This window comes from Crotalus tigris, unplaced genomic scaffold, assembly GCF_016545835.1.
Source record: "Crotalus tigris isolate CLP2741 ecotype Arizona unplaced genomic scaffold, ASM1654583v1 scf7180000017611.44802233496:7321179, whole genome shotgun sequence".
NCBI classification, from domain to species: Eukaryota; Metazoa; Chordata; class Lepidosauria; order Squamata; family Viperidae; genus Crotalus; species Crotalus tigris.
This window is the reverse complement of record NW_024096511.1, coordinates 5,520,498-5,535,551: the sequence shown is the minus strand read 5'-3', so window position 1 is coordinate 5,535,551 and position 15,054 is coordinate 5,520,498. Positions and strand designations below refer to the sequence as shown.

Below are 15,054 nucleotides of genomic sequence, written 5' to 3'. Positions count from 1 at the left end.
GAAAGGAAAGAGAAAGAGAGAGGAAAGAGAGAAAGAAAGAGGGAGAGGAGTGGCACTTCTCCAACCAGGCTGGGCGGAGTGGCCTTCCTGCCCCCCCTCCCCGGCCAGCTGGATGGGGGGTTGGGGGTCACCACAACATGAGGAACTGTATTAAAGGTTCACGGCATTAGGAAGGTTGAGAACCACTGCTTTACAGAATAACTTTTCAAGGAGCCTGTGTTCTTCTTGAAAGAGAGGTAATGGAGGGAGAGTACTTTTCTTCTCCTATTCCTATTGCAAACAATTTGATAAAAATTAGGCCCATCGGTTACCAAAGATTCTATATTTTTGCACAATTTTAGAAGTATGTACAGAAAGTGGCACAATATCGTGAAGGTTTGCTAAGTTTGCTAAACAGTTTGCTAAAAACTGTTGTTTTTCTTTGAATTTTATTTCATAATATTAATCCTTCTTTTGGCTTTCCTCCCTGATTTGTTTGTTATTTTGTCATTCTGCAATACAGTATTATTATCAGGATTTCTTAACTTTTACAAACTAATGTTTGATAATTTGCAGTGAAATCAAGATACTAATCTATACATTATGTAGTCTAAATATAAAAAATACAGTTTTCAAAGAATTTCAGAACATTTTCACATATACTGTAGTGCTGTCCTCTCTTTTTTTAAAGAAACCCCACACATGTAGAGACTTGATCACAACTAAGGTCTACCTAGTCCGGCATTCTGTTTTTCGTATGCAAGGGGTTTTAGTCTTCACTGTAATATTTGATAATAGATTTATCTTTACTCCCATGAAGCCTGAACTCTAAGCAGCTTAGAATAGAAATCTTTATCCAAAATTCAGAACAGTCACATTATACACACCCTATCCAGCAATCATCCTTTACCTGGTGCCCTAAAGTTCTGTGCAGTCAGAATGTGGACTATAGCCCAATTGAACAGGAAGGCACCAAGTTGAGAAAGCAGTAAGCAATAGCACCTAGACTTATATACCGCCTCACAGTGCTTCACAGCCCTCTCTAAGCTGTTTATAGAGTCAGCACATTGCCCCAACAATCTAGGTCCTCATTTTACTAATCTCAGAAGGATGGAAGGCTGATTCAACCTTGAGCCAGTGAGAATCGAACCGCCAAGCTGCAGGCAGCCAACAGTCAGCAGAAGTAGCCTGCAGTACTGCATTCTAACCACTGCGCCACCAGTGGTTAGTGAGAGGCTGCAACATAGCGCCTTTGCAATAAGCCAAATTCCAAGCTGCAGAAACCTGTAAACTCCCTCATTAACTCCCCAAAACAACGCTCGTCAGTCATTTCCTTTAACATTATTGCTTTATTGGCAAGCAAAGTAGTCAAACGGGCCAGTTGGTCAGCTGTCAGTGTATGATACGGGTGAGCGCTATGCCAATGAGTTCTATGCAATATGATTTCGTTCTCCTATGCTTCCAGTTTACTTGTAAACTATGGTCTGATGTCAAATCCAAACTGAGTAAGTTATATTCTGTCCTTACCTCTGAAATGGGCAAACTATTCTGAGCGTAATGGCCAAGCAGTCTACAACTGGTTGTTTAGCAATCACAGTTGGGATCAGGAGCTTTGTCGTAAAGCAAAGCAGTTGATAAGTGGGAAATCACATGGCTGTAATTATGTTTTCCTTTTCCTTGGTCCTGCACCCTTTGGAAAGCTCACATGGGTGCTGGGATAATTAGCAAAAAGGGAATTAATGTTTCTACAGGTAACTCCTCAACTTATGACCAGTTAGTTTGCAACAATTTGAAAAATGGGCTTATGACTGGTCCCCAAAGGTACGAGTGCTGCAGCACCCACAGTCGCATAATCAAAATTAGGGTGCCTGACACTCACTTAGGAAAGCAGGATCACTTCAACTCCTGCCACTGCCTATCTCCCCTCTCTGCCATCTAAGCACTTTTGGTCCCCTGTGCTTCATGGCCCCTGCCACTCTAGTTGAACATCGCCATCTTTTTGCTCCCACTGATGACCATGTCCGATCTGGTCCTTTCGGAGGCCATGCCAGGCCTTCCAGAGACCATGTGCAGCCTTGTCCAAATCTTGTGCAACCTTCTCACAAGGCTTGGTTATTGTATATGTGGTAACAAATTTCCTTTCAAGCTCTTTATCCATCAAACCTTAAACAAATGTATTAATCTTAAAGGAATGTATTAATAAATTGATTGTTTGACTGATTGAATGAATGAATGAATCCTTCCTGCAAGGCTCTGAAGCCTTCCAAATGGCCTTGGGAATAAGGACTGATGTGACCAGCAGCTGCTTTGCAAAGGGCCAGGCTGGGCAGACCCCAGCAGCAATGGCAGAATGAAGAAGATGGTGAAGGTTAGCTAGTATGGCAGAGCGCAGGGCAGCGGAGGTCTCAGAGTGCAGAGCAGGGTGTGCAGCTGGGCCAGGGTGGCTAGGCTGGAGCTTCCAGGGGCAGTTGGAGCTTCCTGGAGGGGGGGGAGGAGGCTGCTTCACATCATACCATTAGGATTTCACTGACATTTGGCATTCACGGCATGCTGCGCTACTGGGCTAGATTGGGGTAGCTGAAGCTCCCAGGGGCAGCTGCAGCTTTGTGCTGGCTACAGCTTAGGGAATTCTTGCAGCCCCAGAGCCACAGAACACCAAAAAAGTCCCCGAGCTGCAGTGTATTCTCTTCCTGGCCTCCCTTTGCTTACATTGCACTGCAGCACTGCAACTCGTGCCAGGCCTGCTTTGGACCTCCTAAGCCCTCCCCCATACTCCTGCGCACCTCCCATCCTCTGTACTCCTAATTTGGCACTCCTTCTGCTTCCCACTTACTGTAGCCAACTGTGCGTCTGGACTTACAAAAGCAACCAGGACTATTGGGATTGCCATTGCTAGGTGAAGTATGTTTCACTTTACAATTGCATTGGTTAGCGATGGAAATTCTAGTCCCAGTTATGTTCGTAAGTCAAGGACTTGCAGAGAGAGAGAGAGGGAGGGAGGGAGGGAGAGGGAGAAGGAAAGGGAGAGGGAGAGAGGGAGGGGGAGAGGGAACATTTCAGTGAAACCTGGATGATGGTAACTGCATGATTTAATGACTTAAGAGAGCATATTTATATTAACTCTCATATTTTGCAAACCGAGCCTCTAGCAGCAGGGATCAGAACAGACTTGAGGCCAAGGCGCAAAGCCTCCCTGAACAAATAAACAGAACAGATTTCTTTCTTGCTCAATCCAACATTACTAGCTTCAGGAAAAACAGCACTTTTCCACATAGCTTGCAATCTGTTGTTAATTGTCACATTATAGCAGTGGGTGGAGCATTCAACACCCAGAGTAACTTTCAGCTGTCTACATCCAAGTCCCTTATTGCTCCTGCAATTATATAAACAAAAGACTGTGGCTGAATATAGTTGCAGAAAGAAAGAGGTCGTTGAAAAGAAAATTGTTAAAATACCTGCCGAGTTCAAGGACAATTTCTCCCAGATTTATGGTATTTGCAAAAATGAAAAAAATATATATCAAAGGTAGAACTTATTTCCAGGCATACTTAGTTAATGTTAGTTAGTTAAAACATACTCAATTTTAGAATTAACAAATCTTTACAAAATTCAGAAATCAGGTTCCATTCAATGGAACTGAAGTAAAAGTCACGGGATTACACTCTAACAGGGTAACCATGTTTCCCCATGGAGTTCCAAAATATTAAAAACCCTACCAGCCTATCCCAGAGTTCATATTTGTTGTCACATCCTGACTGATTTCTTTATCTTTCTTTTATCCCGTTGCAAACAATGGGAGAAAAATAATGCATACCCATCAAAGGCATAAATTGGAATGTACTGGGGAGGACTGATAGTGTTCTTGTTTGAAAAGCTATTCCATGCAATCTCAGAAACAGCCACCAAAATTATCTGTGTCTATCTATCTACTACCATCTACCCATTTCCATCCAAATTAAATACACTGAAGAAAACAGGCAATAACTCAAACACAAATTGCCATTTGTTCTTGGAATGCCAACTGCGAACTTAAGCACCAAATACAAAATTAGGGCAATTCCTCTGTTATGTTATGATTACTTTTTGCGTAACTATGATTCAGGGCCAACTTTCTTTAAAGGAAAAATGTGTCCAAATTTTAAGGTGTGCAAATTTAAATTAATTTCCGCCATCACTTGCCTGAGAGCTGGAAAGTGCTCTCACTGCATTCAGGTCAGATCCAGAGCAAAAAGTATTTCCTGCACCACGGATAATAAGTCCTTTCCCATCCTTCCAGTCTTCTAGTTCAGCAATTCTTTCCTGTAGTTCTATCATCATTGTTCCTGCCATTAAGAGAAAAAACAATCAAACAGCATCTTTAGGATATATTTATAACAGCAATTGTTGGCTACATCCACGCATCAGACAACATGCTGGCAGCAGCAAGTAACACTGCTGAGATTTGACTATGAAAAACAAATGCACTTGCAAACTCAAGAAAGTGTGTGAGTGTGCATGTGTGTGCGTGTGTGTAAGAGACAGAGAGAGAGAGAAAGAGAGAAGACTTTGTCCTTGTTCAAGTCAGAATGCCACCACACAACTTGATGATTAATTTTTTTTCCATAACTGATAGGTACCGTATCACTTTTCACATTTAAATTTGCCTCATATCAGATTTTATTACCTGTAAATGCATTCATAAACCTCGGATTGTTCAGTGTAAGGACTCCAATTCCATCATCTTTTTTAGAAAGGTCGACAGAGCCACCCATAAAGTGCTGAAGCTTTTTCTTTATTTCATCTTCTTTAAAACCATGAGTATCGTTATACAGACACAACATTCTTTGCTGGAACAATCTGCTCTTAGGAACCCTGTGGAAATTCTTCCATAATAAAATATTCATATCTGCAAAGGAATACATAGGCAATGGCAATCTTGTGTATCTCAAATGCATCTCAAGATCAAGCAACTTGTTCTGCTAAAAAAAAATTCAACATTTCCTTCAATAACAAGGTCTCAAAATAGATATAGTGAACAAAAAAGTAACAGAAACTGGTACAAACTAATAGAGAGAACTGATTAGGGGAGAAATAAGGACTCTCCTCTAGAAGTAGTCCTTGACTTACAGCAATTTGTTTAGTGACCATTCGAAGTCACAATGGCACTGAAAAAAGTGACTTATGACCATTTTTCACACTTATGACCGTTGCAGCATCCCCATGGTCTCGTGATTTACATTCGGATGCTTGACATCCGACTCACATTTATAATGGCTGCAGTGTCCTGGAATCATAGGATCCCCTTTTGTGACCTTCTGACAAGCAAAGTCAATGTTGGGAAACCAGATTCACTTAACAAATGTGGTGTTGTTGTTAATTTAAGAACTGCCATGATTCACTTCACAAATGTGGCGAGAAAAGTCGTAAAATGGGGCAAAACTCCTTTAACAAATTTCTCACTCAGCAACATAAATTTTGGGCTTAATTGTGGTCATACGTTGAGGACTACCTGTACATAAGCAAATGGCTAAGAATAAACATGGTAGGTGTAGGCAGGTTTCTGAGATGTTGGTCACTGATAATAGCCCAGCTTTTACACTCTTGCTTTTCCTTGTTATCAGTTGAAATACATCCAGCGATCAATGGAAAGGACTAACAGAAAGCCCTTTAATCCACACAATGAAGACAACCCTATAAAGTAGTGATGGCGAACCTTTTAGAGACTGAGTGCCCAAAAACCACCCCGCCCTGCCCCACCCCCTACCCCACCCCTACCCCACCCCCTGCCCCGCCAACCCACAGGGTCACCCACCGCCTCCACAGCCCATGCAGCAGATTGCCCAGGCGGCCCAGCAGCGCCATGTTGGTCATGCCCTCCGCCCACACCCCTCAGCATTATCTGCGTGTGATGGGGTGCGAGGGTGGAGTCTTGTCCCTGCTGTTGTGTCCTTGGCTGTGCTGCTCTGCGGGGGCCGTGCCCAGGGGCGAGTCTCCTCCAAGGGGGCTTCTGGTGAGGAGGGGACCACAGGGGGAGGCGAGACTAGGGCGATGGCACGAGTGCCCACAGAGAGAGCTCTGAGTGCCGCCTCTGGCACGCATGCCATAGCTTCGCCACCACTGCTACATAGGAACCTTCAGTCTACTGAGTGCATGGAAGGGTATAGTCAGCTTCAGTAACTCCATCCTTGACCTCTATGTGAAATCTTTTTTTTTTTACAGACAGCTGTACACACTTGTTTTTGTTTAATGTTCAAAATTCAGGTATAAATTATTTGTGGCTCAAAGCCCACCCAGTCCCAACCCTTGCAGCCTATGTGCAGTTTTGTCACCATGGCTGGACCCAAGTTAGCTCAAATCCCACTTTTACAATAGATAAAACTGTTGTGACTACTTCCACTGTTTTGCTTCCTGTCCCCATCACTTTCCAGGATGTGCTGAGTTTTATATGAACTGCTTTGACCTATAGAACTCAGATGTTCTTCTCTCCTGTAAATACTTTCTATTATTGTTGCACCACAAACTTGGGCCAGAGAGGGTGCCCTGGCTCTGACATGGACAGGTAAGACCCCAGTCTGAACTCAGAAGAAGCTACCCAGATTCGTTATTTTTATTGTTTTTTATTTATTTAAACTATTTATATGGCTCTCCATCTCACCACTGTGATTCTAATGGTTAATAAATAGGTCATTCCATCATACAATTAATGAGAAATTACAGCAAACAGCATTCCGTGCCCTTTTGGTGTATAGCCATGCTGGCTACATGACTGCAGAAACTGTCTTCAGACAATGCTGACTCCCTCAGCCAAGTAATAGAGATGAGCACTGTGCCCTTGAGTCCAACATGACTGACTTTATTTTTACTTTTACAGCAAACCAACCAAGAGGGTTCATCTAACATCCTGGCCCAAACAACTGAGGAATAACCAAAGCTTTAGTAGGGTCACAGACATCAGGATCTTTAGGAGTGTGCTGTTCCACAGGCAAGCACTTATGGCAAGGAAGTTACATCTCCCAAGTCCCACAAAATGGTATGGAATGGCTAAAAACTTTACTAGGATGAAGACACTTAAGCATTGCTTGCCTTCTGTCAACATGGAGATCTTTCTTATATCTATAGTACTTGGAGCAAGGCTTCTGCTGACTACTGACATAACCGTTATTTCTGTAGTGAGGAACTCTAGCGTGCAACATTATCTTCCACACATCATGCTTATAAAGGAGGCCAGGTTGAACAGACTAATGCAGGAACATGTTATTCATGTCAACAGAATCCAACCAAAAGGAATACATGAAACATGGCAGACTAAATCTAGTCAGAAGCCTTCTTGATTTAGGAAGAGTTCAGAATTATCTGAATCAAAAGTTTAGAAATCAGAATTCTGAATGTATCTATATGTCTTCCTCTGGATGAAGTTTTTCCCAATATATATAAGGGATATGAGGATATATTTCAGTTAACAAGCCTACTGGAACTACAGGCCAGATGTCACTGTCATAGCGTATTCACCTCCACACGTGTGGTAATAACTTAAAAATCATAATTTATGTGCATATGGGTGAATACAATTTCTGTCCATATAAAAATTGTAAAAAGATTAAAGAGAGACTACAGTAGAATCAAAAGTCCTGCAGCAATTTGTCAGAAAATTGGTGTAATAAGAACCTGATAGAACCCAATTTTATTAAAAAGTAGAGACAGAGTGAAGAAAAAATGCAGTCCCCAGACTTCCCATAATAGCAAATGAGAAGCATGAAGATTCAAATTTCCAGCTCTTGTTTAAGATACAATCCCAAATTGAATAGTCTGATCTCTGAATTCACAGAAGTCAGTAAGTTTAATTGCCAATAATTTTCATCAATTTCCTGTGAAGTGCATCTGTCAGTTACCAAGCTATAATAAAAGTTCCCTAATTCTCTGGGGTTGGAGAAGTAGAAAGGGGCTGTAGGAAGAATTAAACCCAAGAATACTCATTCTATGTTTGGAATGAAACTCACTTTCTATGCAGAATTCACTCAACAGTACAAAGCAATACTACTGCAGTCTGCAACAGAGAAGGGCTCTTCAAAATGCAGATAGAGTCACAATGGTTGACAGGCTTTCCAGCAACATCACTATGGTAATCACTGTGGGAATTGAAAAGGCAGATGATAAATTGGGCATTATACCAGCTGATACTATGAATCACAATGAAATACTTTAGACCAGATTTCTACTGCAGAATTGCCTTTTCCCACTATTCTATTATGTAGTCACTGCATGGCATCATCTAAGTCAAGATCCCACAAAGAGAGAGTGAAGCAAGCATAATATTGAACTTTATTTGTTTCGGTTTAAAATAAAGCATTTGTACAATCACATTACCTCTGAGGGATATTAAGATTAGGAAAAGTAAGGATAACCATCCTCTCTACCTCATTCTAAGGCAGACAAGGCCCGGGGGCCGGATGCAGTCCACAAAGTGGTTTCATGTGGCCCGCAAAGCCATCCTGGAAACAGTGAGGAAACAGCCCCGCTGCCTTGGCCCTGGCCAGGTTGGCCGGGAGCCAATGTACAATTTTGTGGTGGCCATTTATGCTGAAATGCATTCAGTCTTAGCTCCACAAGGCCGTCTGGAAACAGCGAAGAACCAGCCCCTGTGACGTCGGCCCCGCTCCCTGGGTGCATGCTGGGGAGGTGTCACCCTTTGTGAGGAATGAAGAAATGCACCATTGCCTGGAAGTGGGCAGCAAATGGCCCTCGCCTACTTCAGTATCTGGCTTGATGGGCCCTGCCCTGGTCCCACCCCTTTCTGCCAAAGATCCTCAGATCTGTCCCACTCCTGCCCAGGCACCCTTGACGCAAACTATGTAGAGCTGGTCATGCCCACCCAGTAGGCCACCCGCACTCCATCGACGTCCACCCAGTAGACTGCACCCACCCTGGCCACACCCACATGCCCCCCCAAGGGCAACTGCAATGCTGATGCGGCCCTCAATGAAACTGAGTTTGATGCCCCTGTTCTAAGGTAAATAGTGGAAATAGACAATTTGTTGGTTGTTTTGGTGGGGGGGGGAAAGGGGAAGGGATCTTGCCAAGGCATCTCTACGAACTCCTGCTTTCTGCTGCTTTCCATACCAGGAAACCAATTCCACAGGAAGAGCAGAGGTACATTTTATTGAGATAAACTACAGTACAGGTAGTCTTCAAGTTATGACCACAGTCGAGACCAAATTTTTGTTTGCAAAGCAAGGTTGCTTAAACAAGGCATGCCCAATTTTATGTCCATTTTTGTGCCAGGGTTGTTAAGCGAATCATGCAGTTAAGTGAATCACGTGGCCATTAAGTAAATCTGGCTCCCCTCCCCCCGTTGATTTTGTTTGTCGGAAGCTGGCTGGGAAGGTTGCAAATGGTGACCACATAATGCCAGGATGCTTGCCACCCTCATAAATGCATACTGGTTTCCAAGTGTCCAAATTCTGATCACATGATCATAGGGGTGCTGTGGCAGTCGTAAGCGCAAAGAACAGTTGTAAGTCACTTTTTGGAGTGCCATTCAAACAGTTACTAAATGAATGGTTGTAAGTCAAGGGCTACCTGAAATAGAATCTTGCAGGCCTGTGATTGTGCTTTACCTCCCCTCCTGCTTACACCCTTGTCACAGTGAATCAGGGAGGAGCTTGCCTGGATCATTTTTAAACAGAAAAGAACCTTTCCTCATTAGAACATTCAAAGAGGTCAGATGACTACCTATCAAGAAAACTGTAACTGTGGATTTCCTATATAGGCAGGAAGTTGAACTAGATCAGAGGTCCCCAACCTTTTGGGTACCAGGGATTGGTAACGTGGAGAGAGATTTTTCTGCGGACCAGAGGGTGCATGGTTTTGTGTGCTGCCTGCATCCCGAGGATGGGGCTTTGCTTGTTAGTACGGATCGGTTGCTGGCATGCCGCGGCCTGGTGCTGGTCCACAGATTGGGGGTTGGGGACCCCTGCTCTAGATTATTTTTGGACTAGACCAGGGGTAGGCAACCTTGGCTCTTTTATGACTCGTGGACTTCAACTCCCAGAATTCCTGAGCCAGCTGGCTCAGGAATTCTGGGAGTTGCAGTCCACGAGTCATAAAAGAGCCAAGGTTGCTTACCCCCGGACTAGACCTTCCAACAATAGGATTACTTTAAAAACTATCTTTTCATTTTTTCCTTATGATTTATTGCTATCATTTTCAATTGCTTTTATTGATTCAAAGCTTTGCTGCTATTGTTGTTTTTAAAAAAATTCTAATAATGGAAGAGAGAACTGCCTTTTTGGTAGCCATACAGTTATTTAATAATTTTGTGGATAGAGGCTTTTTATTTGAAAACAACAACAACACTTTCATGCTCACATTTGTTTTCTTCCATTTCCCATCTCATGATATGGAAATCATGTTACCAGTTTTCCGCAAACATGGTCAGAAGGTACTCCAATAGTCAAAAATAAGTGTTAAGGGGCAACGTACAGCTCTGGTTGCCCAGTCTCATATTAACAAGGAAGGAATGAGAATGTTCTAATCAGCTGAGGAAAGAAAAACATATTGATGACTTTTGAACATATATAGAGCAACCCTGTTCTAACCTGTTTCCTCATATAAAAGAGTATGTTCTACCAAATGAGAAACTGGTTGCTTTCAATTGTTACTGGATGCTAATTCCAGCAACTCCTAGATTTATGGGCAGAGGTGATAGACAACAGAACCTGGAGATATAATAATATCTAGTGGGCTTTGCAAGTAGCCATCCTTATTTCATAACGCCCCCTCTTCTCAGTTTCACACGCATCTACAAGGAGTATCGGTGGAATAAAAATAATTAGGAAGAATGAAAAAATAAATATCACAGAGATATTTTAGAGAACAGGAAGGTTAAGCGTGTACTCAAAGCCACCTCCACCTTAATTAACATTACCTCAAATTATAACTGAACAATTACAGTCACTAATGAAGAGCATAATTCTGTTCCACCCTTATACTAAGAGATACTTTAAACTCTCAAACCAGTAAATACTATTTCTAAAGCACTGTATTACTGTTTTTAATAGAAATTACATTAGAAGCTAGCAAAACTCTATCTTTTAACTCCCATAACAAAACATTTAAGCTTAGACACATAAGAACTGAAATGTGCAGAAGTATTTTTTTTTTTTACAAACTCAACTTTCCTTTTGAAGTAACGGACAAGGGTATCAAAATTGTAATCATAATCAGAATGAAATGTGTATCCCTCATAATTTTTGCTTTCCTTCAAAACTTATCATGTAAGTTCATTTCTCTAACTTCATTTGATTTTTGTTGTTCAAACATCATTACTTTGACAAGCTCAATGTTTTGGTTGGCTAATCAAATGTTTTCCAATTTACACTAAATTAATTGCTTACCATATTGCTTAAGATGGAAAATATCTATGTGGTCATTAAGAGCTGACAATGACTTGATGCCATATAATCAATCAATAAATCAATTAATCATTGCTTATAATAGACCAGCCTTTTCCAAGATGTTGCACTTTAATTATATTGGACTACAATCATCATGGATAATGGAAGTTGTAGCCCTAAACCTCTGGAGAGCACTAACTTGAAAAAAACTAATACATATTGTAGCAGAGCTTCTTAAACTTTGCTATGCCATAATTCCTTAAAATGATAAATGAATCTGAATGATTTTATTGGAGCTAAGGATGGACAAGAAATAAATATACCACTTAATTTTATATTTAATATTTAATGTATAATATTTATACATTAACACAAAAATGAGGGATTTCTACTTTAAAAGATACCACCTTTCCATTGAAAATAATCAATACAATCAAATTTAAAATCATCATTGCTAAGGGAAGGAAGGCCTTGATTAATTTTGCATAATTTCTGAAATATGGCTTTTAAAGCCACTTGTTTCTCATTCTACATTTATCTTGTATTGATATTTGCTCTCTAAAGTAGCAATTACACACAATTTTGACTTTATTATAAACTTCTGCAGACAAAGCAAGTGTGAGTTCTAATAGCAATATAGCTTTGAGAGCATATGCTATTTGTGTACCCAAAGCTGGAGCCCTCTTAGTACACATTCCAGATTTTGTTTGAAAAAGCATCTGCCAGATAGAACACAAACAATTTTCTGGCAGAAATCCTGCTGTGTGAGTGCAAGCCACCCCCAATTTTGCAATCCTTTTCAAATTCACTTGGGGCTGCAAATCAATAGTTTGAAAACTTCTGGATGATGCCCTTTGTTAGCCAATAGAAATAGTTTACACACATGGCCTAGTTTTGGCATATAATATTCCTTATGAGAATGCTGACCTAGATATGTGTTTTTAGAAAGCAGTTCCAGAGTTCACCTGAGATTGCTTCTTGTTAATCATCTAAAAATTAACTTAGATATTTTTATATGATGAAATTATATCGCTTATTAAATGAAAACAGCAGCCAAGTCGTTAATCTCCCTCTAAAATCTACTTATAAGAATTCCCAAGAAAATCAATATATATGTAATATGTCAATGATTTTAGAACTGTCAACTTCTTCCTTTCCATTAAAATTGTCATATTTATAAATCTCTATTTTCAAAAGCACCCAAGGTAAAATTCAATTTGTTATAACTAAACGCCAAACAAAAATGTTAATAGAAAATGATAGCTCCTATTACCTATCCTTCTTTTCTCTTCTATAAGTTCAGCAATGCAACATTTCAGAAACTCTCATTATTATGAATATGAAATCCCTATATTCATACAGCTTAATAAATAAGTAAATCTTATTTTACTACAGAACAGATATAAATATTATTTTTGTGTATATCCTATTATATTTTAAACAAAATATTTGCCTGGATATATATATTATCTGCAACATCATCTCCCTGCCCCTGGTATTTATAAACATGGTTTTATGATGGGCAAGTGTGGTCAATTCAGAAATAATCCGTGCTGTATATGGATTAGAGTGACAGTAAGTTGGATAATAAAATTCAACATTAGAATTTTTTGACAACAGTGATTATAATTCTGTGCACGCCTCGTGGCAGACATTTAACTGTCAAATCCTCCCACATTAAACTCCAAGGGAAAAGACTTGCATTAACAGCCTCAGGATATGCTTGAAGAAACCAATTTTGTACCATCAACTCTAATTATCTTTAAACTAATAGAAAGAGAAAAGAAGTATAAAGAATTCCTGAGCAAATGACAAGACAAACTTCAAATTATAAAGTTATCCTGTCTGCATTTATTTTTAAGTAAGTTCCACTTTGTCATTGAAGCTTCCAAGTACCCATATAGATACGAGAAATGTAAGCCAAATTTTCAAGAAATGTCCAACCCTATTACTGCATATAACTTGACAAAACATCCTATTACAGTACATCACAACCTGATAACACATCATCAAATGGGTTCCAAGCTGCTTATACCTCGTTCAATCATTAGGTTCATTAGATTCAGACCAGGTCTTCACAGACTGTTCCATGCAATCTATTCTGCAAAAAGCCTGCAAAGCAAAGATCTCCAGATGATCTGCAGACAAATTTGCCTAGTACAAAAACATACTTCTGATTACTTAGAAGTAAACCTTGGAGTTCAACGTTAATTTGGAACTGTAACTCCCAAAGCAAAAGACTTTATGTTCTCATGCAAACTACTTCAGGGCTCCACGCATCTATCATCTTTCAATCTTTAAGCTTCATAACCACATTTTTGTAATTATAATCAGGAAGTTTTAAGAATAAAGAGCATAGAACAATATAGGGAAATAAACCACCCACGCACGCACACAGTCCAGCACAGAAAAATATTAAATTCTCTCTTCCTTCACTAATAGAAAACTTAAATTGGGAGTCATACAGTACCATGAGTAATCTTCGACTATTCCCCCGAGCTTATGCCCATTATGACTTTGCCAACATGGTCTCCCATTAAACAGAAGTCACAAAGACACGACTTTACTACAGGAAGCAAACTCAAACCGAAAGATAATAAACTCTGTTCCCTTTCGGGTTTAGTTGATCAAGTTCTTTTCAACCTCCCACCAGAAATGTTACATGTATTAAATGAACTACTAGGCGATCCTGCAAACAGGAGAAAAGAAGTAAGAAAAGGCAACTGAGGGTCAATCCCCAATAATGCCCCAAAGAGAAAATAAAATCTAAGCTGCCCAGTATCGAACAACAAGGTGCTAGCAACGTCGGACAGAAAAGACGAATCCATCACGAGCAAAAGAGCCCAGATCTCTAACCTTCCCTAATGCACGCCGTCGCTTCCCAGACAGCAGAACTCCGGTGTTACAAGGAATAAGCTCCGGGGGAAAAGCGCCACTCCGAAAAAAAAGATCCTCAGTCCAAGAGTCGGTGGAAAAAAAGAACCATCCATCAATGGAGAGGTACGGTGAGAAGATTTTTTTTATTTTGAATAGAAGTGAGACATCTGAAGTTATATTCATGAACTCTTTATCCCAGTAGCCCTAGCCAATATTGCCTAGTGTGATGGATGCTGGGAACTGTATTTCAGCAATACCTAGAACATCATGGGTTCGTTCAAAATTCCTGTCCATCATGTAAGCGGGTCAACTTTTTATGCATCCTTTCAGTAGATTATTAGTATCGTGGAATTTTACCAACTACATTTTAAATCATAGCACAAAAAGGAAATATATACAGTTGTGTGAAGATTCCCTTAGGTTCTGTGATTTGACATTTGGTAATTGCATACTGTACACACCCTTTAAAAACAAAAATAATTGTGTACCACAGTGCTTTTTTCAGAAACATGAACCAATTTCCTCATAATGGGAAAATTATAATTTGATAAGCACTGTTAGTGTGTAAGGTCCCAGTCCCTTACTTGAACTTGAGATACCATATCAATCTAATCAGATAACCCAAGCAGAGATTTCTTGATCAAGCAGCACTTTATTTCATCAAATTAAGCAGCTGGGTGGCCAACGATCTGGAACACTGACAGAGTTACGTCCAGAAGTGTCACACATTAGAAAATTGGTAGCATTGCTTTATAAACTTTGTGAGCCAATGAAAATCAGACAACAGAGCCATTACATCATAAGAAAGACATCAATCATTCCTGTA

At 40.3% G+C, this 15,054-nt stretch overlaps 1 protein-coding gene across 9 annotated transcripts in view; it reads right to left on the bottom strand.

Moving 5' to 3' along the window:
- Positions 1–14,308, bottom strand: part of ECHDC1 (ethylmalonyl-CoA decarboxylase 1) — a 31,873-nt gene extending 17,565 nt beyond the window's left edge. Inside the window, exons 1-5 of one of the 9 annotated variants that reach the window (XM_039325103.1) lie at positions 13,387–13,802; positions 10,324–10,493; positions 7,956–8,084; positions 4,643–4,864; positions 4,159–4,301 (exon numbers count right to left, since the gene is read on the bottom strand). In XM_039325103.1, coding sequence (XP_039181037.1) covers positions 4,159–4,301; positions 4,643–4,862 — 363 coding nt within the window. In that variant the 5' untranslated portion in view covers positions 4,863–4,864; positions 7,956–8,084; positions 10,324–10,493; positions 13,387–13,802. The other 8 variants (XM_039325077.1, XM_039325111.1, XM_039325068.1 and 5 more) reach the window with 8 other exon arrangements.
- Positions 14,309–15,054: the final 746 nt, after the last annotated feature.